This window comes from Penicillium mononematosum (assembly GCF_028829835.1).
Source record: "Penicillium mononematosum strain IBT 11891 chromosome Unknown utg000001l:1.0-4488741.0:1.0-4491989.0, whole genome shotgun sequence".
NCBI lineage: Eukaryota > Fungi > Ascomycota > Eurotiomycetes > Eurotiales > Aspergillaceae > Penicillium > Penicillium mononematosum.
Window position 1 is genome coordinate 969772 of NW_026643271.1, and position 26882 is coordinate 996653.

General features: G+C 49.8%; 11 protein-coding genes across 11 annotated transcripts; 9 read left to right on the top strand and 2 right to left on the bottom strand.

Moving 5' to 3' along the window:
* Positions 1-369: 369 nt before the first annotated feature.
* On the bottom strand, positions 370-1051 carry N7519_000357 (GFA family protein; the record flags this gene model as incomplete). Its single annotated transcript, XM_057287136.1, has 3 exons — positions 370-673; positions 797-976; positions 1044-1051. 3 exons carry the CDS (start codon positions 1049-1051, stop codon positions 370-372), a joined length of 492 nt encoding a protein of 163 aa, XP_057153219.1.
* A 468-nt stretch (positions 1052-1519) lies between these two features.
* On the top strand, positions 1520-4937 carry N7519_000358 (uncharacterized protein; the record flags this gene model as incomplete). Its single annotated transcript, XM_057287137.1, has 7 exons — positions 1520-1569; positions 1682-1716; positions 1811-1925; positions 2029-2081; positions 2425-3510; positions 3564-3726; positions 3788-4937. 7 exons carry the CDS (start codon positions 1520-1522, stop codon positions 4935-4937), a joined length of 2652 nt encoding a protein of 883 aa, XP_057153220.1.
* A 2392-nt stretch (positions 4938-7329) lies between these two features.
* N7519_000359 (La domain family) lies at positions 7330-10366 on the top strand (the record flags this gene model as incomplete). The annotated part of the gene is made up of 5 exons (XM_057287138.1): positions 7330-8097; positions 8153-8944; positions 9038-9626; positions 9673-9730; positions 9793-10366. 5 exons carry the CDS (start codon positions 7330-7332, stop codon positions 10364-10366), a joined length of 2781 nt encoding a protein of 926 aa, XP_057153221.1.
* A 1120-nt stretch (positions 10367-11486) lies between these two features.
* On the top strand, positions 11487-12868 carry N7519_000360 (SPFH domain-containing protein; the record flags this gene model as incomplete). Its single annotated transcript, XM_057287139.1, has 3 exons — positions 11487-11849; positions 11893-11972; positions 12058-12868. 3 exons carry the CDS (start codon positions 11487-11489, stop codon positions 12866-12868), a joined length of 1254 nt encoding a protein of 417 aa, XP_057153222.1.
* A 1123-nt stretch (positions 12869-13991) lies between these two features.
* On the bottom strand, positions 13992-14288 carry N7519_000361 (uncharacterized protein; the record flags this gene model as incomplete). The annotated part of the gene is made up of 1 exon (XM_057287140.1): positions 13992-14288. One exon carries the CDS (start codon positions 14286-14288, stop codon positions 13992-13994), a length of 297 nt encoding a protein of 98 aa, XP_057153223.1.
* A 458-nt stretch (positions 14289-14746) lies between these two features.
* On the top strand, positions 14747-15163 carry N7519_000362 (uncharacterized protein; the record flags this gene model as incomplete). The annotated part of the gene is made up of 1 exon (XM_057287141.1): positions 14747-15163. The coding sequence occupies one exon, from the start codon at positions 14747-14749 to the stop codon at positions 15161-15163; it is 417 nt and encodes a 138-aa protein (XP_057153224.1).
* A 592-nt stretch (positions 15164-15755) lies between these two features.
* Positions 15756-16175, top strand: N7519_000363 (uncharacterized protein; the record flags this gene model as incomplete). The annotated part of the gene is made up of 3 exons (XM_057287142.1): positions 15756-15809; positions 15923-15993; positions 16061-16175. 3 exons carry the CDS (start codon positions 15756-15758, stop codon positions 16173-16175), a joined length of 240 nt encoding a protein of 79 aa, XP_057153225.1.
* A 1221-nt stretch (positions 16176-17396) lies between these two features.
* Positions 17397-20964, top strand: hir1 (putative histone transcription regulator Hir1; the record flags this gene model as incomplete). Its single annotated transcript, XM_057287143.1, has 5 exons — positions 17397-17433; positions 17563-17637; positions 17734-17955; positions 18024-20783; positions 20849-20964. The coding sequence occupies 5 exons, from the start codon at positions 17397-17399 to the stop codon at positions 20944-20946; spliced, it is 3192 nt and encodes a 1063-aa protein (XP_057153226.1). The 3' UTR covers positions 20947-20964.
* Positions 20965-21573: 609 nt separating this feature from the next.
* N7519_000365 (YchF/Obg family ATPase) lies at positions 21574-23177 on the top strand (the record flags this gene model as incomplete). The annotated part of the gene is made up of 3 exons (XM_057287144.1): positions 21574-21652; positions 21861-22378; positions 22626-23177. The coding sequence occupies 3 exons, from the start codon at positions 21574-21576 to the stop codon at positions 23175-23177; spliced, it is 1149 nt and encodes a 382-aa protein (XP_057153227.1).
* Positions 23178-23571: 394 nt separating this feature from the next.
* Positions 23572-24452, top strand: N7519_000366 (translation machinery-associated protein 20; the record flags this gene model as incomplete). Its single annotated transcript, XM_057287145.1, has 3 exons — positions 23572-23585; positions 23810-23950; positions 24062-24452. 3 exons carry the CDS (start codon positions 23572-23574, stop codon positions 24450-24452), a joined length of 546 nt encoding a protein of 181 aa, XP_057153228.1.
* A 378-nt stretch (positions 24453-24830) lies between these two features.
* On the top strand, positions 24831-26139 carry N7519_000367 (uncharacterized protein; the record flags this gene model as incomplete). The annotated part of the gene is made up of 6 exons (XM_057287146.1): positions 24831-24872; positions 24928-24993; positions 25051-25118; positions 25195-25418; positions 25548-25745; positions 25799-26139. 6 exons carry the CDS (start codon positions 24831-24833, stop codon positions 26137-26139), a joined length of 939 nt encoding a protein of 312 aa, XP_057153229.1.
* Positions 26140-26882: the final 743 nt, after the last annotated feature.

Consider the following 26882-nt stretch of genomic DNA (forward strand, 5'->3'; position numbering starts at 1 on the left):
GGTAGACCATTTGGCTCGTTGACCGTGAGTTTACTCTGCTTCTATTCCCTTTTGTTGCATGATGAATCCCAATATATGCTGTTCTATCTCTGAACTATCATGTCGATAAAATATTTTCACCTTGGAGAACTGATCTTTTCCTTGACTACCATTATTTCACTCACTTTGTGATATGATCAATTGCTAATATGCATTACAGGAGCCATTGGTCGTCTTACAATAGCTTAATATCAAATAATACTTTTTAAGAACACTTCACAATTCGTATCTTCGGGCTTCTCTTTGGTCTCTCATGGACATTTCGTAAATCTTTTCCTGGACGCCGTTTCTAATTCCTCTACCACCTTGCCCATGCTCATTACCAGTGCCTTACTCGAAAAACAAACCATGCTTCTTGTGCCATCCCTCAAGACTCTCTTCCCCATACACCTCGTGCACACTCTTCTTTCCCTCCGGCCATCGCGCCCACGCCGGCTTCGATCCATCCATGATGCACACCATCTCGTCGGGCACCGGTAACTCTGTATCGATTGCAGAAGCAAACGGATGAATCAGTTCAGGCCAGTGGTGGTCCCAAAGCCACAGCATGGTACTGCAGTTCGAGCAGAAGTTCCGCTCGGAGGAGCAACGCTGCTCATCCGGTGTGCCGCGGTCTTTTATGGCAGAGTATTTCCTAGTCTGATGTTAGTATATGTGGGTGATGGTTATAATTTTCCTGTTCCAGTGTATGAAATGACAGTCTCCCGGTGGATTCTGTGCTCAAAAGTGAAAGTGAGTGGGTATCGATGGGTCGTACTTGATCAGATCTTTGCCCTTGATGATATTCAGGCTATTGGCGATGCCTCCTAGGTTCACAGCACCGATGTGCCCGCCTATCTTGCGACAGATGCTGCAAGCGCATAGCTGGTAAGGAACTGGTGTTTGGGACTGGAGAGTAAATTCAACGCCGCCGCATTGGCAGCTTCCTTTGAGGTTCCTGTAGACCCGGTTAGTACCATGTCTGTGTTAGGAAGGCAAGGTGGTGCTAGTGAAACTCCACGTACATAGGCATGGTTCGGTTGATGTATTTGTTTGATAGCCAGTGGCCAGTAGGAGTGTAACTAAGGCGATGTAGATGGGTTCGTGGAAGTTTGGATATATCCAGAGTTAAGAGACGCTACTCGATATATATACTTCCACCACTGGGAAGGAAAATCTAACAACAAAACGAGCAAAACGAGCAAACTGCACAGGCCTCATATGACTGAGAGGACGTATCCAACCCCATCAACCTATTTTCCATTAACAAACCTATATCCGAATGCTCGAGGCCTATTCCTTTGACGCCAGTCTGATCTCATGCATCATCGACCGTACCCCGCAGCCGTGATTGGCTGAACTTAGTGTTTGTTTCGTTTGTCCTGTTTGTCTTTCGGAGGGTTCGATTCGCTTTCGCCGACTGATGCTCACCTCGTGAGCTACAAAGCAGAATCCTGTTTCGTTGATATTAAGAGCCGATACACGCCAAATATTACTGAAAATGAGTTTCGGAGCCCCCGGCGGTGGGTCGGTGAACTACAAGCCATCACCGTGAGTCGGATTATTCCAAGCGTGCATATTTACGCCTGTGACATGTTGTCTAGCGAACGAACGGAGATGATCTCTTGTCTTGCAATTGCTGACCCAATGGGACATTCTACAGACCCGAGCGTGGTAGCTTTCCTCTTGATCACGAAGGTACGCCAGCCAGCAGCGACACAGCCCATACCCCAAAGGAACTCGGCAAGACCAGCAAAGACAATGGAGCTAATCATAATTCGGGACACTGCAGGTGAATGCAAGCATATTATCTCGGGATATCTGAAGTGTATCAAGATGAACAAAGGCACCAACGACGAGGCCTGTCGCAAATTGGCCAAGGAATACCTTTCGTGCCGAATGGACAAGTAGGTCTGCCCAATATGCGGAGGACTGGATATTGCCATTGGAGGAGGAATTGTACATGTGATGAATGTCGGAACAATATGCTGATCTGCAACTTGTGATTAGGAACCTCATGGCACCGGATAACTTCGAGAACCTCGGATTAGTGTTTAAAGACGGTGAAGGGAAAGGACAGACACCAGCTACACCAGCTGCTGGCCCGGCGAATCCAGAACAGAAGCGCTGATATGGATTGCGAAACATTGGATGATATTGTATGATATGGAAGAGTGGCGCTAGTCCGTGTTGGTCGGGTAGTGCTGGCATTATTCAAGGCGTTGTACATAAGAAAATGTATTTGGTACTTATTCAAGTAAACGTGTTCTGTATAAACGAGTTAACGTTGAAAATCGCAAAATTATTCCAATCCTTGTGGTGACCTGTTGGCTCTCGCCATATGCGGTTCCCCGCATGTGTAACCGTTCCGCCCAGCCACTCTTACAATCTCCAACACCTCCACAGAGCCCCAAGCCACCAAATGTCATCGATCGCCCGGCCACCAGACCCGTGCCTCGTGGCAATCATTCTCATTGTGCGCTCTCGCACCGGCCCCCGCCTCGTCTTCCACTACCCCCCCGAACCCACTCAGCGAGAATCGCATCAAAACCACCACCAAGGGCGGCCGGCGCGTCTCGCGCAACCGCACACGATCCAAGAATACCGATTCGAGCTCGAGCTCTGAGAGTGGCTTGAGCTCTGACGAAGACGAGGATGAACGGGAAACCCAGAGCCATGCTGGCGGGAGTTCTGTGCTAGCGGGTCGCCGCGCTAGCAACTTCGGCCTCGATGATCATCTCCCCGCTGCTGCGTCGCCTGCTGCCGGTGAGCCCCAGCGTCCTGGGTCGCTAGGCTCCGGGCGCGGCTCGTCCGCTCGGAAACGGGCTGCGGCCACCGATCAGGATCCTGAGGACGATGCAGGGACGGCGTCTGATCGGCCTGATGATGGTCCTGGGAGCTCTAGGCCGCCTTGGGAGTCGCTTTTGGGTGTACCTGGGAGTGTGTGGGAGAAGTTGCTTAGTCCGTCCCGGTCATGGCATAAGCGGCGATTTGAGGTTGGGATCAATGATTTGGCGCTTATTGGTTGGCCGGTCTTTGTGCGCGAGGATGGGTCATGGCGCAAGCAACGACGCAAGAAGCAGAAGAAGCCCCGTGCTGAATGGGATGGTGGGGAGTTGGGTCACAATGATAGTGCCGAGGAGGGCAAGAAGGACGAGCAACCTGTTACCTCGCCTGATCTGGGTGCCAGTGTCGCTTCCATTGCGGAATCGTTGACATCGCCGACAGATACTAAGCGTGCGTCGGGCAGCGGAAGGCCTGGAAAACAGGATGAGTCGCTTGACCCTGAGGACAAAGACCATATGACAATGTTCAATGTGGTGTTTGTTGTGGATCCTCCTCTCCTGGAGTACTCCATGCGCGTGAAGGAAATTTATGAGAATATCATCAAAAAATTTGCCAAGGCTCTTAAATGGGAACAGGCTCGCACTGACTATGTGTGGAAGGAGTCTCAAAATATCCTACAAATGAGGAGAAGAGCACGAGAGACAAGTATGTTCCCTACTAACAACCACCCTGCTGGGGCTGACAATACCACTGGACAGAAACATCGACCAATAATCTTTACTCCGAATTGATATCCCAGTCTTCTCTAGCTCGGGCTATCTACACAGTCTACAGCAGCATATCGACATCGAAAATCGCATCCGTATCACTCAGCCCGGATGTTTCCATCTCGCTCCAAATTCCACCTTTGACCTCTACTCCGTACCTTACTGGTCCTGATGGATAAAGCATACCCAGGGCTGTGGCTCACGACAGCAGACAGTGCAACCCCAGTCGACGATCCAAGTGCGGATGAAAACAACACGCCACATCAGGTCCTGGCAAAGCACTTTGCCCTACTTCTTTTAGACAGCGAAGCCGCAATTATCAAGGATGTTGAAGCGTCCGGGGGAGCACTTGCCCCTGCACTTACGCATTATATCCGATGCTCCAAGCCAACCAAGTCGTTTGCACAGATATCAGCATCATCGGGAATCCCACTATCCCATATCCAGATGCTGTCAAGTCATCTTGTGTACTGGCGTCGTGCTCGCGCCATCCCTCCCATACACCAGCGAGACACATACATCGTCTCCCCAAACTGTGACTTGAGCAAGCTTGAAATAGCTACGATCGCTTATCAGACAGCATTCCCAACGTACCCTAGTCTGCCAAAAATGCTTTCCACTCTTAGTGGTACCCCTCGTCCTTATAGCAACTTCATCCCCAGCAAAGACCACAAAGAGATATACTTCACTATCCTGGCCTGGCTACTGCGCGGCGGCTGGGTCACCCAGCTCCGCACTTTCGCGCGCATCAAAGTCTCACCCGAGATCAAAATGGCTGTGGAGATTGCACTGCGCAAGGAGGAAGTTGAGCGATACCTGTCTAAGGGCAACCCGGACTCTATCTCGGTCGATGAGGACAGCGACTCAGACGATGCAAATGACGACACGCACTCTTCCTCATCCTCTTCCCTCGACAGCCACGGCAGCGGGGATGAAACTCCCACGGCCAGTCGACTCGACCCACACGCCCGACTGCGCTCTACCCACAAACTCCTCGATCAATCAACAGCTCTCCGGCTGTCCTCTTTCATCCTCTCCCCGCACCGCGCATCCCCACTCGAGTCCCGCTGGCTTGACGAAATCTTCTCCCGATTCCCCGACGATCCCAGAACCACCCAGGGAGACGAAAACGTCAGTCCGGATATCGCGCCCAACGATAGTCAGGCCCTACACAAGAAGTACTGGCCTGTCTTCCTCAAATACTTCAACGGCTACGATGCCATGGAGAAGATTCCCGTGCGCGAGAATCTTAAGCGCAAGCTCGTCTGGCAGGTCCTTATGCGCCTGGGCTTGACGACGGGTCCACTGGGCGCTATGGATCTCGATACTCGTGAACAGGTGTTGGTCAGTGTTCGGCATTGGTAGATTTTTGTTTTTGGTGTTGGTTGGAATATGGAACATGGAGTTTTATCTACCAGGACAATGATATCCCTCTTTTACATAGACGTCGTTTTCGAAGAGTCTGTTTATACGTAAATCCCACTGCCAGCGGTACATATATATCGCGGACACGGCATGTTATTTTCAGTACAGCCCGCGTATTCTGATTACATACCCACTCTCCCATTCCGATGGTTTCCGCGTGCCCTCAGCCCTAATCACTGCCGAAAGCACAACGTTGAATATGGATTTATTAGGTGAAGGGGAATTGGGATGGTTCGAGTTAGTTTAATTGGATCTCATTTTTATATTAATATATACAAAAATAGTAGTGTTAGTATTGTACTAGCAGGGCAGTTCACGTGTTCCATGGAAGCATACAAATTATATCACATTCTTTTCGTCGCACAATGATCAACATGACAGTCCTACGCTGCAATATTGTATGTTGCAGGTAATTTTTTCCTCTCGCAAGGTACTATGTAATATCATATGTAATATAATATGTAATACCTCACTTGGCACCTCCAAAGGTCCACGGGTATTGAGATGTATTACGTTTACCCCGAGGGATTCAAATGTTTCATCACCGGCCCGTATATCCGAACAATCAACGGTCCAACGGGCTGAAGATTACAGGGTTTGGGAGGATTTGGGTAGTTGGGCATGCGTATACTAAGGTCGATAATACTATCTGACTGCGGTATAATATTGACATTATGATATTTTATATACAACATAAGTAAGTAGGTATTCAAAGGAAAACCTCGACTCTCCCACGTCAGATAATTCTATTGTGCGCCAATGGCTGGAAGGGGCTCCGGTGGACCCCGCGATATTCAGATGTACTTTGTATGTATTTCTTGCTTCACGTTGATGAACCGAGGATTAGTATAGGTGTCCTGTTGTATTAGAAGCGATTTCTATTGTTAGGACTCGAGTAGAAGCTATATATATAAGGTAAAAGGTCTTTGATTGAAGGTTTAGAATAAGAACGCCATAGTGTTATCCAATTGGCTGGACATTTGTTGCTTAAGACCTCAGAACCCTGAAGTATCGCCACTTCGACAGCTATTTTAATCATGGGTCGCCTGAGCTGTAATTGTCATTGGGCCAATACCTTCTAAAGAAGCATGCGGCTCAATAACTTTGAACTGGTTCTTTGTTGGTTTCATAGATGTATAAAAAGGTACGGAGATTGTTGACCTCGGCAATGCAAATATACCAGAAGTGGACATAGGGACATAGTATAAGACAGGGTATTCTAGGCATAGTGTGTTTATTCTGCAATGTGTAATAAGTATATAAGTACTATGGGAATATGGCTCAAATCGGTTAGTACAGACTCACCGAGATGCCCGATTACATCTGGATTGAGGGAATTCTCGAGGCAATCCTGACTTGAGGTTTTAAGTAAGGTATGATACATATTCAAAGGAATGGACCTTTGACAATTTAGAAAAGAAATCAGACCAAACGAAGTTTTTCAAAATTTCCTTTTATGCGAAATTCCACAATAAAAAAAAATATAGTACAAAAAACAAGCCATTCAAAATATTAATTACGTGTAAAGAAAAAACCCCGCTACCAGTTCTGCCCTGAACCAAATAATTTTGTGTCTTCTCTCTCTTCTCTCCTACATTTCTCCCCCCGGGCTGTTTTCTCCCTTCCGCGACTTCCTTCTTTTCCGGTACCTCTCCGTCTCAGAGAGAACCGACTTCCTCTCTTCCGAATCCCACGTGCGAATCCGCAGTCCCCATTTTTTTTTTCCAAGGGACATTCGCAGATTGATCTTGTGCTTCGCCTCAAACCCTGACAGGAATTACACAACGTTCCTGTGAATCCGACTTGCACTCAGCGAGATCTTTCAACCCTTCGCAGCCTAGCGACGTTGACAAGGCAGTGCCTTCGTAGCGTCGGTGGGATTTTTTTCACCTTACACACTTTCCTCTTTGTTTTCTGACCTGTGCGCTCACAAGTCACGGCTTTGAGATCACCCCTCCACCCCGAGATATCGACGGCCCATTTATCAATGCGATTTGTGGTCTAGACGATCCTCTCAGCAGATACAACTCCTTCGATTGCCATTTCGCGACCCGATACCACCCGTGGTCCTTCGTCTCGCTTACGCACGAACTCGTCCTTTTGACACACAATTGAGAGTCTCTCTGAAACGACGGGAAGCCGCAGATTAGTGGGGTTACAAGAAGCTGGAATCTTTCCCTTTCTTGATTTTCACTTTGCGCAGGTGCCATCTCGTCCCCAGTAGGCGTAGACTGAGCCCCAGAGTCACCCAGGTCATCCGGTAAAATAAACCGCGCCTCAATTTTCTTTCCCAACGCACTCGATCGGAGCTACAATAAGCTCTCAATACGATATGTCTACGTTTTCGTACGCACAAGCCGCCAAGGGCGCCTCCGGGACACCGACCCCGTCCAAGACACCATCAGAATCCGAGAAGCCTGACTCCAAACCGGAGGAGCAGACCATCGCTGAGACTACAACGAGTGAAACACCAGCTCCCACCGAATCTGAGCCCATCCAAAAACCCGAGGTAGTCGAGGAGAACAAGGATGATGATTTCACCACTGTCACCAGCAAGCATGCCGCCAAGACAAAGGCCATCAACTCTCGAACATCAAGCCCGAGCGTTCGCACAGGCTCGAAGTCGCGCAAGTCAAAGGAGGATGATTCAAATACCTCCAACGGCAACGCAGATGCTACCGAGAAGCAGGCTCCCAGTGAGGGACAGACCGAGAAGGCCGAAGGTGCCGCAGAGAAGCCCACTGAGAAGTCCGAGGATTCCGAGAAGACCGCATCACCACCCAAGGAGCTGAAGGCGGCTCCTCTCCCCTCAGTCAACATCTGGCAACAGAGACGAGAGGCACAGGATGCCAAGGTCAAGGCTGCCCCCAAGTCCACTTCCACTAGCAAGCCCGCCTCCAAGGCTGCCTCGACTGCTGATGAGACCCAGCAAGACTCCAAGGCCGGCTCTAAGAAGAAGGGCGCCGATGGTGCACAGGAAGGTGCCAAGGATCGCAAGAAGACCGATGGAAAAGGACGCGATGCTGGATCCGTTCCCCCAGTAGAAGACGCTACTGCATGGCCCACCCCCCCAAGTCGCGATTGGCGAAGAGAAGAAGAAGTCTCAAGAAAAGACCGATAAGAGTCCGGTAATCAGACCTCACGGAAAAGAAAAGTGGACACCCGTTCCTTACGTCCCTACTGCTGTTTTCAACACCCCCCTCCCATCTGCCGGCGGCCGTGGAGGTAGACGGGCCACTCGTGGTGGCCGGGACGGCGGCCGTGGAGCTCACGGCAATGGACCCGCTGCCACCGACAAGGCCGCCTCTGGACAGGCTGCCCAAGGCGCAAAGCAGGCATCTGGAGATCGGGGACGCCACGAGTCTGGCACTGGACGTGCCGCTTCTCTTCCCGCGCAGTCGAGACGGTCCACTAGCACCGACGCCGGTGCTGCTGATGCACGCAAGGCTTCCCAGGCACCCGAGCGCGGCCGTGGAGCTCGCAACGGAGAGGAGAGCAAGCAGGTGAATGGCGGAGAGAATGTCCCCCGCGCTCAACGTGAGGGCAAGCCCTTTGGTAGAAACCAGGATGCCCGCGCCGGTGACCGCAACCAGAAGGGTGGAAACCTGGCTGTTGACTCACAGGCTGCAGCCCGCAGCAGCGACCGTCGCTTTGAGGCCGGCTCGAAGTCTGCCGACCCCGCCGGTTTCAACGAATTCAACCGCGAACGTGGAGAGTTCCGATCTGAGCGTGGAGGCCGTGGATCTGAACCGCGGGCGTGGTGGTGCTTACTCCAACTTCGGCCAGAACGCCCAGTTCAATGCGTCTATGGCCAACAACTCATTCGCCCCCAAGTCGTTTGGCTTCAACGACCGTCAGCGGTCGCAGCAGCATGGCCTACCCAATGGATCTCAACAAGGAAACCGTATGCCCCTCCGATCGCCCTCTTTGCCCACTCCCGCAAACATGTACGGTGTTGTTTATCCTTTCCCAGGTGATATCAGCACGATGTATGGCTACCCGGCTGTCAACTCTGGCCCGATGAGCGCTATTCCTACCAGCAATACATGGAGCCTTTCTCGCTCATGAATATGCTCTCCATGCAATTGGAGTACTACTTCTCAGTTGACAACATGTGTAAGGACATGTTCCTTCGGAAGCAGATGGATTCTCAAGGATTTGTGCCCCTGAATGTCCTTGCCAGCTTCAAGCGAGTCAAGTCCCTCACCGAGGACTTTGAGCTCCTTCGTCACGTGGCCCGTCAGCTCCGCAACGTTGAGTGCCAAACTGGCGAGGATGGTGTCGACCGCCTCCGCCCCAGAGAGAAATGGCAGCAATGGGTCCTCCCCGTGGACCAGCGTGAACCTGCCGCCCAGCACGACGGCGCCGCCCCCGCTAGAAAGACTGACGAGAACACTCCCGTTCACAGCCACTCCGAGAATGTTATCAACGGATCCGCTCCTCAATTCGTTCCCAACGGCGTTGCCCATGATGCGAAGACTTCCCTTTCGTCTACCGCACCGGAATTCATGCCCTCGTTGCTACCCGCTGCAGTGAACGAAATTGCCAATGTAGGATACCCCTGGAACCCCCCCGCCTCCCCCGATGACTCGACAGCGTCGTTCTTTTTCGTCGTCTTCCTCTTTTCCCGTGGACCATTCAATTGTTGACCCTTCTTCCTCAGCGCGTGGACTAGATTCGCAGCCCGAACCCCCTCTGCCCTCTGATTTGGAACCGACGGTAGCCCCGATGAGGTATGCTGGAATTTTTACCTGAGATATATTTCTTGCCAGGCATTAACTGACTGTATGAACAGTTTTGACACAGAATGCTTTCAATACCAAGCCGGCGGTCCTGATTGGTTGATCAACAAGTCTTTGGCCGAAGCTCATCAACCGGCGCCCAAGTCAAATGGGAAGGGCCGTTTGTCCACAGAAACGTCAAATTATGTCCCAAAAACTTCCAATATGTCTCGCAAAGAAACTTTCGATGGCCGAGGCCCACCGATGGCAAGAAGGTATAGCTTTGGAATGACCCAGCCTTACGAACTCTGGTCATTCAGCTTGACAAAACATTTCAATTCGCATTTGTACAATGAATTTAGGCGTTCAGCCCTTGATGATCTTTTGACTCGACACGTTGACAAAGGTTTCAACGAGCTCGTGGAATTTTATCGGAACTGTCTGCTTCACCATCGCAACATTCCGGACATCGTGATGTACGACTTGATCCATCTTTCACAAGATCATACATCGGACTACCATACGCTCGTCTCCAATACGATCCATGAAGCCATTGCCAGTGGAAAGATGAAAGTGCGCAACCGGGGGAAGATCAGCAAATATTTCAATACCCAACCCGGCAAGACGGCGGGAGAAAAGTTATCATGAGCCCTTTTGCATTTTTTTTTCTCTGTTTTGCTTCTTCGCGACACGTTTCCTTCTACTGCTCGTTCATCTTTCATGACCGGCATTATTATTTTTTTTGTCCAAAATGGGTTTTTTTTTGCATGCATATTCGCCAACTTCTCTTCTAGAGTTCCAAGTGACCCTTTCATTGCAATAACGCGGTCAGGATTCTCGGTCAACTCGAACCTTCGGAGTTATTCACCTCCCTTTTTTTCTGTTTAATCTTCATTGCTTTTCAGTCATGGGAGATTCTCAAAACGTTCTGGCGTCCGGACATGATTTTACTGGCAGACTCTCTTTCTTCAATGCCTGCCGCCACGGTGTGCCGGGTCAAAATTCGTTTTTCACCCTTGACATAGATATTTCCACAACTTTTCTTGTTTCCTGCCTTTGCGGTTCCCCTCTATCGATCCAGTCAATTTACGATTCAGGCCTTTCATTGGCTCTGGATCTTAACAAGTATCAGCATGGCAATGACTCAGAAAAAGCACATATCTTAAAAGTCTTGTCTGAGGTTATCTGTGTGTCTCGAGTTCCGTTCATGGTGCCAATCGGAGATAATGAATCCAGCATATCTACATTGCCGATCTCTTCCTTGGGTGACTGTTCATCCGGTCTGCCAGTTCTTCTTTCGACAGATCCTTTGAAGTGGATTGATCCATTTCAGTGCCTTGTTCTTCTTGCTGGGGTTCCTGCACAGAGTATTTTATTTTCTGTTTGTTTTTTTGCATAAACTGGGCTGTTCAGGTCTTTGTGGAGTAATATGATTGATATGATTGATGTATACTGTGCACACAATGGCATTAAATTTGCTCTGTAGGAAAACGTAAACGTCAATTGTAAGACGTGTCTTGAGCTATGCGGATATGGTATATCTATCTATCTACATATATGTGCACTTGCATAAAGAAAGTCGAGTCTGAAAGAATGAGGTCGATAGTTCCTGCCTCAGGCATCCAGATCTTGCCAAACGGAGACAATTCAGTCCCGATCCGGCTCTAACAGCTCCCTTTCCCCCTCTCTAGCTCTGTTCTGCACACCTAACACTCTGTTCTTCTTTTCCTTTAAACCTCTTTACATCTAATCACACCTCTTGATCAAGATGGAGGGTGCATCCCGCCAAACGTCAAGGCTACTCCGGCCTCGTGGCCAGAAACTCCTTCCCCAACATCTCACACGAACCTCCGCAGTCAGCGCCACACCCTTCACTCAGATTCAACGACGGACACTGTCAAATTCTTCTCATCATCTTGCCCCAGAGTCTCTTCTCAACAGCTTCAGAGCTGGTTCATACAATGAGGGACCCACCAGCTATTTCACCACCCGGCAAACACTACCCGCGAACACCGTCGTGCGATTCGTGCCACAACAGACAGCATGGATCGTCGAGCGCATGGGAAAGTTCGACCGTATCCTGGAACCCGGTCTTGCGATCCTTGTGCCGTTCTTGGACCGAATTGCCTACGTGAAGAGCTTGAAGGAGGCGGCCATTGAGATCCCCCAGCCAGAACGCCATTACGGCGGATAACGTCACCCTTGAGCTGGACGGTGTGCTATATACGCGAGTTTTTGATGCCTACAAGGCAAGGTGAGTGATTTTATTGCCCCCCGGTTGCGTGGAATTGGACCAGTCGAGACAAAGCAATTGCTAATACATGGATCCTCACTTGTAGCTACGGAGTCGAGGACGCAGAATACGCTATTTCGCAACTCGCGCAGACGACTATGCGTTCAGAAATCGGTCAGTTGACACTCGATCACGTTCTTAAGGAACGCGCCAATCTCAATACAAACATCACCAAGGCTATCAACGAGGCGGCCCAGGAATGGGGTGTCGTCTGCCTCCGATATGAGATTAGGGATATCCACGCGCCGGAGGCGGTCGTTGCTGCCATGCACCGCCAGGTTACTGCTGAGCGCTCCAAGCGAGCTGAGATCCTCGAGTCTGAAGGTCAGCGCCAGAGCGCAATCAACATTGCCGAGGGTCGCAAACAGTCTGTTATTTTGGCATCTGAGGCTCTGCGCTCTGAGAAGATTAACCACGCTTCTGGTGAAGCCGAAGCTATCAAGCTCAAGGCCGAGGCTACCGCGCTCGGTATTGACGCTGTTGCTCGGGCCATCGAGGAGGGTGGAGAGAATGCCCACAACGCCGTTAGTCTCAGCGTTGCTGAGAAGTACGTTGCGGCCTGGTCGAACCTGGCACGTGAAGGTACGGCTGTTGTTGTTCCCGGTAATGTCGGCGACATGGGCGGTATGATTGCCAACGCCATGGCTGTCTACGGAAAGGTCAGCGAGACGCAGGCCCGGGGTTTGGCGAAAAAGACTCTTGGAGTTGAAGATGCCTCTGGGTCATCAGAAGCGCCGCAAGAGAGCCAGGCGCCGACATTTTTTGAGGAACAGGCTGAGCAGAACACACAGTCTGATATCGCCTCGCAAACAGCCGAGGAGGGATTTGAGACGGTCGCCGGCGAGCACAAGAAATAAGCGTCTATACTTCACCCGACCGAAATGAGAACGACGACTATAATTCCCTCCATCCTTTTTCCCTTTTTGTTACGGCACCTCCCCTCAGTCGGCTCTGGTGTATACCGCTCTACTCTTCCACATTTTCTCTGAATTGGGCTCTTTACATTTACCCAACACTTCCCATTTCCGCACCTTACTTTTCCAGCTCTCACTGCCGATTGTATTCTCATAGTTTCCCGGCATTTCTTTTGGAGTCTTCCAAAACGCACGAGCTTGTGCATGTGGCGTCGAATTCGCCAAACTGGTGTTCCTGTATGTGTACATAAATGAATTGTTGTTGATCAGGGAGCAGGCGAGGAAGGAGAATATCTCAATGTACAAGTATTGGTATTTTTACATTGTCCAGGAATTCAAGTTATAGGTCAGTGCCTTTGGTCGTGGCATCTGCTACATCTATCACACCTCTTCTTCCAGATGCCATCTACCAAAGTTACTACAGATTATTACAGTGGAGATGGAGGTCAATAAAACAAGTACATTGTTAACAGCTCTCAGCAGTAAGACGTGCGAGTCCCAGTTAGTTCAAACCAAAGGTACCTAGGTAGGAGGGGAACAACGCACCTAAAGCGAATGGAATCAAGCAGCATCCACCGAAGATCCAGGAATAGGTTCAATATCAAACCTGATCTCAAGTGCACAACTTTGATCCCACGTCACAATTCTAGAAATATAATACGTACCTCTGGGGAAAATATCCAAGACAAGATACACCGCACACTTCCCAACACGTGTACCCAGAAGACCCTGGTACTCCGGGGTGTTATACTGCCAGATCCGCGGTGCCGCACAGACAGGAGGCCAGGTGAGGTCATTGCGCGATGAATAAAGAACCTCCTGCACGAAATTCCTAGTATCGACATTGACAATATCACAAACATAGAAGTGTCGCAGACTCCGGGGCTCAGCAACCTCCTGCAAATGAGCGCGGGCAATATGAGAAAACTGCGGCCCATCACTTCTGAACATCCCCTCGGCAATGACCAATCCCTTTCCAACTAGGATATCATACACGTTATCGCAGCCTGCAAGCCCGAGATCGCCCTCTGCATAACCCTGCGTCAGTGTCTGGTTGTATACCGCTTCATTGGCGTATCCTGAGTGCAAAGGCGTTCTCTGCAACTTGGAATGGGATGTTACGCTTCGCGGTACGGACGTACCAGTGTGCGCTTATGAGGTCCGCTATGGTCAGGGTACTGGGCTGGATTTGGCATGTTGTGTCTGTGGGGTCTTCGAGCCATCCTTGTCGTTTGGCGCCTTCGTCTTGGATCTTGCCGTATCGTCGGGCTGGGGTCGAACGGGCGGGTGGTGTAGCTGGTGTGGTGGTTGGAATCCCTGGTGGAGGATTGGGGGGAACCCATGACTGCTCTGAAGGTGCCATACTGAGGTGTAGGTATCTTGTCTGTGAATGACTTGTACTGCTGTTTGAATGATGAGTTTGGGATACTGATTCAATGATGGGATGATTGGCCATATATAGTATATGTCGATATGGCGAGGACTTAGTTCCGCCAGTATAGATATCTATGGGAAGAAGAGAAAGAACGTGCAACAAAGAGAACAATGGCCTGGCAAAGCGCAAGGTAAAGGTAATGTAGATGACTGAACCATAGAAGACCGCTTGTCCCATAGTCCTGACAAAGAATGAAGACCTCTGTTTCAAGGGCTTTGTGCTTCTTTGTGAAAACGGATATTTGTACACTACAATCCCATCTCCGACAACAATAAAAGCCTGGGATTTTCCACCTTGTCGAGTCTCTCTCGCCATCCCAATTTGACGCTTTGCGAGTCAATTTGTCAAGACCATCCAACCAACCCTCGTCATCTTCACCCGCAACAATGTCTCTTACTAGACCTAGCCACCTAACCCACGAACAACATTTCGAGCGTGAATGCGAGTTCTTCCAGGAAGCTCTAGGAAGGGAGGCTACCTCGCTTCATCTTTTGGAAGACCGCCGTGCAGAAACCATTCAGGTTATTTATGATCTGATCGTTCAGCTGGAGATTATTTGCCAGCTCGGTGAGACTATGGCCAGGAAGTCCCCCATGTGTCCGACTGTCCTGATTAGCCCGCCGGGCTATTTCCTTGGTGAATTCCAAGAGTTTTGCCGCACGAGGATTCTGCCTGGGTTGGCTAGGTCGTTGAAATGTCTTAGAGAGTCAAACATTATCTATCGCGATATCAACTATACAGTGGCTGGTCAGTTGGAAGCGGCTCATGAGGATCTGGCTTTTGTTCTGGATTGTCGTGAGTAGGGTAGTGCATTTGCTGGATGGATAGAATGGTCCTTATAGTTTGTACTTGAAGCTAGTATAGGTAGCTTAAGAAGATGTCTAGTACAATATATGTTGTTATCAGAGAGTTTGTTGGTAATAAGCTGACATTTCGTGGCCTATATCGTGCATGGCATGGTGGTCTACATGTCTCTTGTAGTCTTGAAACCAGTCGTAGTACGTATTCGATTTCTCTGCCTGTAAACTTCTTGCATGTTAGATCAATTAAGTGACGGTCGATACATCATATACTCATTTTAAGGTGACCTGAGAGTGCTATGTATATGTGCTCTCTGATGCACCATCGGTTAAGCATCACACTTCATTCACATTTTGAGTATACCTAGGTACAAGTGAAACACCATAAAGCATCCAACTGCGTCGTAAGTGCCGAAATCGCAGCACCCAGTGATGAACATTGTTCACTGCGGATCTATTTGTGCCGTTTCCCCCCACCTCTAACAAACAAGACTGGTATATTAACCTCCTTCCCCCCTCTTCCTCTCTTAGTCTTCTTGTCTACTCCACACTTTATCCCCAAACAAAATACCTACAAAACATCAGAACATCCATCATGTCTAGCTCTGGAAAGGGATACACCGTCAACAGCTCCGGCACCAACAGCCAGGTATGTCCCCTCCCCAATTTTCTATCTCATGCCACCAAGAACATGAGACCTGCATTTATTCTATGGGGAATGTCAGACAATAATCAACATGACACTCACAAAAGCCAAATTAGGGCAACCACTATTGCTCTCGCGATTACGGCTCCAGCGCGTCCAACTCGAACAGCTACCACTACTCCAATACGTAAGCTACTTTGAACGAAGCTGCCATGCATGATGGAAACAGTTTATTCTAACCGTCCCGTTTCTAGCAATGGCTCCTACTACTACTCCAACCCCAATGGAAGCACCTACTACAACAGCGGTTCGGGAAGCTCGACCTACACTGCCCCCTCTGGAGGATCTGGTGGATCTGGCAAGAAATAATCGCAGCGGCTCGAGACTACCGTAGCTAGTGGTCATCTCACTACAAACGCTAGCGTGTGGCTAGACGACTGCGGACAATCTGGCAACTTCTTCTTTTCTCTTGCTTTCACATGGAGTTAGCTGGCACTATGCCAACATAATACAGCAGAAAACGTTGTCTATGACTATGTACCACTTCTCATGATCGTAGGTCGTAAGTAGGCAGGGATGCGGACCAACCGTACAAATATTGTAGTAGCTTCTATCACAAACTTTTCACCTGCCAAAATCCGTCTTTGGAATCATTAGCCCAGGGCATGTTGTCAAGTCAGACTCGGACTCCGTGGTAGCATTGCTAGGGTATAGAGAAATTGTTGATTCCCATTTGGATGATTTCTGATTTCTGATTTCTGATCAACCTGAACTGTAGATAGTGTATCAGAGAACTGGAATGAGACTATCTCGACGGTAGAGTAAGCTGGATACACCGATTAGAGATATTTTGTATATAGCATCATAGTAAAGTCCAAGGACGACTGGATCAGTTTCCAGCCATGACCGCTATCCCACTGGATTAGAATGATCACTCGTTGATCTTGTGAAGCGGCGTCGGTGTCGACTGGGGCCCAATACAGCTGTTGAAAACTGGGAATTATTGATACAAACTTCAAAGATTTTTGCCATAGTATAGATGCTAGCTGCGATGGCGTTGGTTGGAGAGTCCAGGAGAGAGCAGACTCCTACCTATGACTGTAGTGACTAATCGGACCCAGCATATATAGCATGCATAAAAGGATATTTGCATAAGACAGAACATACAAAATGATAGTATCTCCCCCCCAAGAAATCAATAAGTGCTAGTACCTAGCTAGGCCTTAGCCCTTGCAGTGTAGTTCCATCTTAACGCGGGAGCTCGGACCAGGCAAATCTGGAGATCGCGACTTTTGGTTTCGCGCCCTTTTAATCTCCGGTCTCTCTCATCCGGACCTGTGATTTTATTTACTTTCTTGCTTTGGATTTGGCGAGGAACATCCTGCTTTGGCTCTTGGTCCTGCCATGTTCCACGTTAAACCCATATAATTAAAGACCCGCTCGATCACACGTTGCGCCGCTCCCCTCCTTACCCACGCTCCGCGCGCACTTTGGTGTCGATACGTGTCGCACGACCTTACCTCGAGACACAACTACTCAAACCGCTGAGAAATAAGCGAATCACCGTGACTTTGCTCCGGGACTGGCACGATGCATATCATAAAGCCAGTTTGGCTCACCCATGGAGGTACGGAGCTTGATCGCCCTGGTTTTCTTTCCTTGACACTGTCGGGGAGGGATGGAGTGCTTGATGAGAGCAGAACCGAACCATCCCATGGAAGGGACAAAATTTGCTAATTTCATTGTTCTGATACAGGTGAACGCAAGGATTTCGAGGTCTACAGCTGCGATGTTTCGCCAGATGGGAAGCGACTTGTCACAGCTGCTGGAGGTGAGCTTGACCCTTTTTGCTTTGAGGTGGAGGTCACAATGATCATGCGCCGCAGAGAGAATTATCGCTGACATTCTGGCTTTTGCTTTGCTTTAGATGGATACGTGCGAATCTGGTCAACAGATGCTATTTACGGCACCGGAACCCCCGAACTTGAGGGCAAGCCAAAACAACTGGCATCCATGAGCAACCACTCCGGCACCATTCATACCGTCCGGTTTTCGCCCAACGGGAAATACCTGGCATCAGGTGCAGATGATAAGATTGTCTGCGTGTACACACTTGACGCTAACCCTCCAACACACTCGTCAACATTTGGTATGCTTTGGATACACTGGATATGCAGAAATGGAGGCAGACACTGACGGCTATGGGAAAACTTTTAGGCACCGATGAAGCACCCCCCGTTGAGAACTGGCGCACGATTCGACGGCTGATCGGTCACGACAATGATGTCCAGGATCTCGGATGGTCCTTCGACTCATCAATACTGGTCTCCGTTGGGCTGGACTCAAAGGTCGTGGTGTGGTCTGGTCACTCATTTGAGAAGTTGAAAACTATAGCGATCCACCAGAGTCATGTCAAAGGTATCACTTTTGATCCGGCAAACAAATATTTCGCAACTGCTAGTGATGACCGGACCGTCCGCATCTTCCGATTCACCTCCCCAGCCCCTAATTCTTCATCTCACGACCATATGAACAACTTCGTCCTCGAGCAAACAATCACAGCCCCATTCGCCAATTCTCCTTTGACAGCCTATTTCCGTCGTTGTTCTTGGTCGCCTGATGGGATGCACATCGCAGCTGCAAACGCTGTGAACGGTCCTGTAAGCTCTGTGGCCATCATCAACCGTGGATCATGGGATGGTGATATCAACTTGATTGGACATGAGGCACCTGTTGAGGTTTGTTCGTTCTCTCCACGACTTTATGCAACAGAGCCACCCAATAAGAAGCAAGCCGATGGCCAGCCTGTACCTCAACACCACATTACCGTCATTGCTTGTGCCGGTGGAGACAAATCCCTCAGTATCTGGATTACAAGCAACGCACGGCCGATTGTGGTTGCCCAGGAAATGGCTGCTAAAGCTATTTCAGACCTGGCATGGACCCCTGATGGCAAGTGTCTCTTTGCTACTGCTCTAGATGGCACAATTGTGGCAGTTAGGTTTGAAGATGGCGAGCTGGGCTGGGCCACGGAAATGGAAGAGAATGAGAAATCACTCACCAAGTTTGGAACTAATCGAAAGGGCGCTGGTATCACAGAAACCACAGACAGCTTGTTGCTGGAGGAAAAGAGCAAGGCTGGCGAGATCAAGCATGTCGAAGGGAGAATGGGTGCACTGATGGGCGATGGCGCTGAACCTACCACGAATGGAGAGAAAGCCCCACAGCCATCAAACGGGACCACCCCTGCTCGGGGCCCTTCGCCAGCTCCCGAGGTTACGAAGACTCAGACGAACGGAACTCCTGCGACGCCTGCCACCACAGAATCAGATAAGCCCGACCCTTACAAAGCCAAACTGGAAAGACTCAAGCAGCGTCCAACATACACCAAAGAGGGCAAAAAGCGTATCGCTCCATTACTCGTTTCCGGAGCTGGGGCTGGCGAGTCATCCCTCCCGCAAGCACGTTTGATGGCATCTGTCAGCAATCAGGTGAAGGCTGACGCCCCCACCACCATCGTTGACCTGTCAAAGCCCTTTGATGGTCTACCAAAGGGCGGCCTGACTGCTCTTCTTCTTGGAAACAAGCGCAAGCTGGCCCAAATAGAAGGCGACGAAGATGGCGGTGTAGAAAAGCGTGTGGCACTTGCTAGTCAAAACGGTGCAACTACCATCATGGCCAACACTCCCGACGGCCTTCTACCAGCTCAAGTTCAGTCTGCCACAACTGGTCAACAGCCAACCCCAGAATTCATTCGCCCCGCAGTCACAAATCCTTGCATGTCGGTCAGTCAACTTCGTCTAGCAGTCCCCAAAATTCGCAGCCAGATTCTCCGCGCGCTAGATTCGAGCGGCAAACCGACGGAACAACCTGCCCCTGGCACAGATTCGGGATCTGCCAAGACTCGGGTGGACGTGGTTTTCGAAGCTCGGAACCCATCCCCAGCAAGTCTGACTGGTCGTGCTGTGGACCGCGAGCCAGTACGTCTGACATTGTTCCGTGGAGATCAGCCGTTGTGGCAGGATTTCTTACCGCGGACTGTCCTGCTTGTGACTGGTAATCAGAGCATGTGGGCAGCTGGCTGTGAGGATGGATCAATCTATCTTTGGACACCGGCAGGTCGTCGTCTGGTAAGTGCACTTGTTCTCGAGGCACAGCCTGTCATCCTGGAGTGCAATGGGCCGTGGATCCTGTGCATATCCTCTGTGGGCATGTGCTACGTCTGGAATGTGAAGCACTTGTCATCTCCCCACCCACCAGTCTCCCTCCAGCCTGTTTTGGATGCTGCGATTCATACTATGGGCGCGAACCCCACCGCCGCTCCCGCAGTAACAGAAGCGCGCATTAATTCGGAGGGCCGAGTCGTCGTTTCTTTGTCTAACGGCGAGGGATACTCGTATTCCCCATCCATGTTCACATGGCAGCGCATCTCGGAAGCTTGGTGGGCCGTCGGCAGTCAGTACTGGAACACCACGGACGCACCCGTGAGCAACTTGCAAGCCACGGATGCACAGCAAGATACCAAGGACGCCAAGGCAGCTGTCGCAGCCGGTATCATTCCTTGGTTGGAGCGAAACACCACGAATGAGACCCTCCTTCGTGGAAGAGCATACTTCCTCCAGCGTCTCATCAAGGTTCTATTGTCACGCGAAGGATATGAGACTTTCGAGTCCAGCGTATCCATTGCTCATCTTGAAAATCGTCTCGCTGCTGCTCTGTCCCTGGGCGCGAAGGAAGAGTTCCGGTTATACTTATCTATGTACGCCAAGCGCATCGGCGCCGAGGGTCTGAAACTGAAGGTCGAGGAACTACTGAAGGGTCTCATTGGCGGTCTCTTTGAGGACGAAGACGATGCCAGCGAGCGGGTCTTGAAATTGCAGGCCAATGAGCGCGAAGGCCGTAACTGGCGTGAAGGATCCGATGATCTGTGTGGCTGGCCACGGGAAACATTGTTGAAGGAGGTGATTCTAGCACTTGGTATGTTCTTGGTCTCCGTGCTCTTCTTTCCTTAACGATCTAATTGCTAACGAACGTTCCTCTAGGCAAACACCGTGACCTTCAACGTGTGACAGTGCCTTATGCCAAGCTACTGGATATGGTTGACACTACATCGGAGCATGGTGATGCAATGGATCTTTAATGATGGTTTCTATCTTGCTATCTATACCTTTTCTCCTGTTTTTGCTGGCGTTCAATAAGTTAGGGCTGGGTCACCCAAAAGGGTTTGCATTATTTTATCTCTGCTGAGGCGGGATTGGAGATGATATGTCTGATTTCGTGGTGTATTTGTATCATAGGTTCTCCTTTGGGGTCGTTCTTAATTAAGTCAACCTGTTCCATCTTGCTATGGACATATCTTGCCGACTATGTAGACAGGCCCTAATAACCCCCCAGGGCTCGATACACAGGATTACGTACATGGCAGTGACGTCGTCAGGGCTTGACTCTCACGTGGGCGGTGGCAGCTCTGCAGGCAGAAAATTTGAAGATGCCAGGCGCGAACCTCAACAACATTGCTTTTTGCATAGCTAGACACGCATTCGTTTACTCTCTTTTTACTCATTGACATTGCCCGCAATTTCTGTGGGCAGCCGCCATCACGTCTTCCACTTCTTCTATCCTCTTCCTTCGTATCGTCGATCGATCCGCAGCTGGTCCTGCATTTGGCGCGCTCCATCCTTGTTCCCGCTTCCGCCTTTCGACATCCCCCCACCTCCCACCTCTCTTCTGTCGCTTCTACTCAAGCAAGAAGAAAAAATCAAATAAAATGGCACCCAAGAAGCCCCAAGTCCAGGAAAAGGTCCTTTTGGGCCGTCCAGGAAACAACCTGAAGAGCGGTATCGTATGTGAGCTAGGCCCCCACCCTTTCTCTTTTTTTTTCCTTTTTTTCCACACAGCACAGTCCACTTTTTACCTCCCGAAAAACTATTTAAACCCCCCCTTGCCCCCTTTCCTCACAACTTTTTTTTTTCCTTCTTTCTTCTCAACCATGATTGACTAACAATATGGCTTCAGGTTGGTCTTGCCAATGTCGGCAAGTCGACACTCTTCCAGTCCATCACCAAGTCCTCCTCGGTAACCCGGCCAATTTCCCCTATGCCACCATTGACCCCGAGGAGGCCCGCGTCATCGTCCCCGATGAGCGGTTCGACTGGCTCTGCCAGCACTACAAGCCCAAGTCGCAGGTTCCTGCCAACTTGACCGTGTACGATATTGCCGGTCTCACCCGCGGTGCCTCGACTGGAGCCGGTCTGGGTAACTCTTTCCTGTCACACATCCGCGCTGTCGATGCCATCTTCCAGGTGGTTCGCTGCTTCGATGATGCCGAGATTATCCACGTTGAGGGTGACGTCGATCCTTGCCGTGATCTGACCATCATCAACGAGGAGCTCCGCATTAAGGATATCGAGTTTGTTGAGAAGGCTCTCGACCTTCTCAGCAAGCAGACTCGTCGTGGTGGACAATCTCTGGAGATGAAGAAGCTCAAGGAAGAGGAGGCTACTACTGCCAAGATCCTTGAGTTCCTGAAGGCTGGCAATGACATCCGCAAGGGTGACTGGAACCCCAAAGAGGTATGTTGAAAATTTTTTCTTCTCCCCCGACCCTACTTGCCCTTCTCTATCTAAACCAACTCCTTTCCTGATGAATAAGAGCACTGCTCGAAATTAACCCAGCTCGTTGAGTGCCTCATTAAAAGGATACTCACAATCCGAGGCACCTTGAGAAAAACAGTTATTTGCTGAAATTTTGGAGTCCACTTCTACATGATTACATCACTCAAACTCTTTGAGAATCTCATGCTAACCAAACTGGTTATAGGTCGAAGTCATCAACCCCCTGTTCCTGCTCACTGCTAAGCCCGTTGTGTACCTTGTCAACCTGAGCGAGAGAGATTACATCCGCCAGAAGAACAAGTACCTCCCCAAGGTCTTTGAGTGGATCAAGACCAACTCGCCCGGCGACCCCATCCTTCCCGTCTCGGCTCAGTTCGAGGAGCGTCTGACCCTGATGCACGATGATGCGGCCGCTGAGGCTGAGTGCAAGACCTTGGGCACCAAGTCCGGTCTGCCTAAGATCATCACTACCATGCGCCAGGCTTTGAACCTGGGCAGCTTCTTCACCACTGGTGAGGACGAGGTTCGGCAATGGACCATCCGCAAGGGCACCAAGGCTCCCGCTGCGGCTGGTGTCATTCACACCGACTTCGAGAAGACCTTCATTCAGGCTATTGTGTACAACTACGCTGCTCTCCGTGAGTACGGTGATGAAAACAGCATCAAGGCTGCTGGTAAGATTATGACCAAGGGCAAGGATTACGTTGTCGAGGACGGCGATATCATGCTCATCAAGGCCGGTGCTGCTAAGCACTAGGTGCACATAGACAATAGTTTAAATGATACACCAGTGTTGAACAGTCTTATATCTTTTTCTTGTAGATTTCTATTATCTGTAAGCCAATTTGGCTTGTAAATTATCATTGATCGCTTTGTATTCGCTTGGTTCAATATGTTCGTTTCGTTGCACATTGCACGATATGTCGTATTTCCCTTCTGGAGTAGTTCAATTGCCTTGATATTTGGAAAGCAAGTCTGCAAGAGGCCATATTTGTAGTCTAACGCCATACATTCTATTCTATTCTTGAGTCGTTCAGCTTCAATTCAAAAAAATGCAAAGCACTCTATCAGTCACGTGACAACGTCCCCCGCGCATCCCACTTGCGTATCAAGAGCTTGATCCTCATATTACCACACCCTCAACCAACATCATGTTTAAGAAAGAGTGAGTTAAACCCTTCAATAAACTCACAGCAACCCAACAGCTAGGCCAGTGGTCTTATTGGAACCTTCTGCCTGTCAAATGGGAGCACACACATCCTCCGTTTTGACGCACCGCAAAGACCGCAGGAGCTGTTCAATACTCCAGGTCAAGACATACAGCTCCTATAGGATGGGCTCTTGCCACAAAGTTTATCAGACACCAGCTAACATACGTGTCCTATCTAGTATCCCCCCAAGCAACCGGTCTAAGGTGAAGTCCTCAGTGCAGCGCGGCCTGCGTCAAAAGCTGCTGGAGACATACCCCGGCCTCGAGCCCTACATTGAAGATGTCATGCCCAAGAAGGCGTCATTGGAAGCCGTGAAACTGTACAGTTCCCCTTGCCCTTCCCCGGTTTTTGCCTTCCAATCGCAGCAAATCATTTCCAGCTCGAATAAATATGATATGCATCTCATCCCAGGCTAACCAAAACCACCCAGACCCGATCGCGTGACCCTCTACACAATAGACTCAACCCCCCTCTTCTTCCAACCCATCGACGGACCCCCAGTCCCTCACCTCCGCCTCATCCACGCCTACCCCTCCGCCGTCCCGACAATCCAAATCGACCGCGGCGCCATCCGCTTCGTGCTCTCCGGCGCAACGCTCATGGCTCCCGGCCTCACCTCCCCCGGCGGCCGTCTACCCGATGCCGAGCACGCGCTTGAGGCTGGACAGATCGTGGGCGTCAAGGCTGAAGGAAAAGAGGAGATTTGTATGATTGGTATGCTGAAGGTTGGCACCGAGGAGATTAAGAGTAAAGGGAAGGGAGTTGTTATTGATGAGGGTCATTATCTTGGTGATGGGCTTTGGAGAATGCATTTGGATTAAGGGTTTTGAAAGATGCAGGAGATTCATTGGGTTGGGGTTGGGGTCTTTTGTGTTTTGGATTGGAACTATACTATACCTCTATACCTCTTGCACGTATATTGCCCGGGTGTATGGTGATGATTATGTTGGATGATTTGAAATGAAATATCCCTCTCGATGAGGATCATCATTCAATGGGGTGTATTGCTTTGGATGTAGATATTATGGCTTCTTGTTTCGAAGCTATAAAAGTGGTTCTTGATGTAGCGCTTTACATTTTTGTATGTACAACATAGAAGAAGTACTTGATGCTCTGTGGGGTGTTCGGAGATTCTTAGCTTCAAATACCCACTTCGCCTTTTCATCGATGTCTCCTTTAATCTCAACGTATATCGCACGATGGCTTCCAAGGACAGAAAATACCGGTTCTGGTCTGTGCCGGTAAGTCAAAGTTAATGAACTTGAGAGAACAGAATGATAATCTAAAAATTTCCAGCTCGATATGAGTATCCCGCAGAAGCGACAGCGGCCATACTGGGACCAATTTGGCGGATATCAGGTCGTCAGAGCAAGTCGTTGAATAACAACTTGTGATATGAGTCTGAACATCTTATCCTAGAACGATTGGTACTGCAAGCATTCGTACTCCTGTTATCCGGGCGCTGAATCCTACCACTACATCAATGTGTGAGCGTTTTTGCCTTGCTTCCCGTCAAAAGGTCTCATTAGCGCCCCCATTCTAATATCAGATCTTGCAACATAGGACTGGCTGGTACTACTCCATGAACCCGGATGGGAGTGAAGAGAAGCTCCATATGAAAAGGAAAGAAGCCTGGTTTGGCCCAGCTGACAGCGATACTTGGGAGAATTGGTCGAATGTGGTCCCTTGGGACAAATTGCCTGCCATACCTGATCGTTGTATTGCAAGAACCAGCCGTCCAGGTCCCTGGACCTGGAGCGAAATTGAACGACTAGAGCGGGAGCAAGGTATGGCTTGGTCCCTTCCTAGAATGTGGCATAGCTGACACTAGGAAGCTGGAACCCAGAGAACTGAGCCACAGTATCAAGGTGTGATCAAAACCACTGACAACACGACTCATGGCTAACATCGAGTAGAAAGTTGTAAAAACGATGACGTGGTTGATCATAGATGCAATAATCTAGACCCGAAGCAGTCCAGTGAAGGGGAGATGCCGAATGTGGACGAAGATGTGATGTCCACAACTGCGAGGGGTATCTCGGTGAAATCCGAGGACAATACATCTGAGGATGAAAATGAAGTGGCAAAATATACCAGCGTCAAACCCAAACCCAGTCACAGGAAGGTTGAAAGGCCAGAGAAAGAGCCCGAAGGGCACGAGGAGCAGAAGAAGAAGACGAAGACGAAGAAGAAGAAGAAGAAGAAGAAAAGAAGAAGAAGAAGAAGAAGAAGAAGAAGAAGAAGAAGAAGAAGAAGAAGAAGAAGAAGAAGAAGAAGAAGAAGAAGAAGAAACGCAAAAGCGAGCAGGCCGAGGAGCATGACAGTGCTCGAGCGAAGAAGATGCGAACCGGAGAAGAAGAAATCGAACGACCTGATGAGCAGGAGTCCCAAGAAAAACGCGAAGAAAGGAAGATTGGGAACAAGGAACTTGAGAAGAAGCTTCGGAGGAAGCCTGAGAAGAGGCTTGAGAAACAGAAGCAGAGAGAAGCTCAAGGCGAAGCATCTTAGAGGGAGATAACCACGTTGTCCGCGTTGACTCCGCTATAATATCTCCCAGCCCCCAGAATTCCTCCGAGATTTCTTCCTTGCAAGCAGGAACCACCGAGGAATCGTCCAAAGGCTATGGTGATCAATGCATGACAATTGTCCGAACAATTTTCCAACCAGCTCGTTCGGCATCTGGCATCGATGGCGACATGGCAATTCGTCAAAGCTATACTAGCACTAATTCGTAGGCTAGGCCACTTAAGCGACACAGATAATAGCTGAGTGTTTCAAGGATCTCCCGCAATAATGGTCCGATGGGGGCGATGCGGTCCCCGTATCAAATATCATGTTGATGCCTGTTAGCCGGCAGGGCGGATCGGTATTCATGCAATCCGTGCCTCGTAAAAGAACATCTGCCCAAATGATAGATAGGTGCGCTTCTCCCCATTCCGACCGGAGTGATATTTACAGCTCTCGGAATACCGCATTAGCCAGCCATCTGACGGAGACGCTCGTGAAATGCTTCACTGCGAGCGGGGCGGGGTTCTACCTTCTCTGGTGAGAGAAAAGTGCATTTCGTTCCCCGTTCATTCCCTGGGCAAGTTGGCGGAGCACACCTCCTGGACATAGGGTGATTGTTCTTTGATTGTCCCTCGTTGGCCTATAAGATATGATCCGTAAGTTCTCCGTCTAGAGGAGTAATCACTACAATTACTTACTGTTCTTCGTTATCGGCTCAAGGCGAACACTTTTCGCTTCAGTTT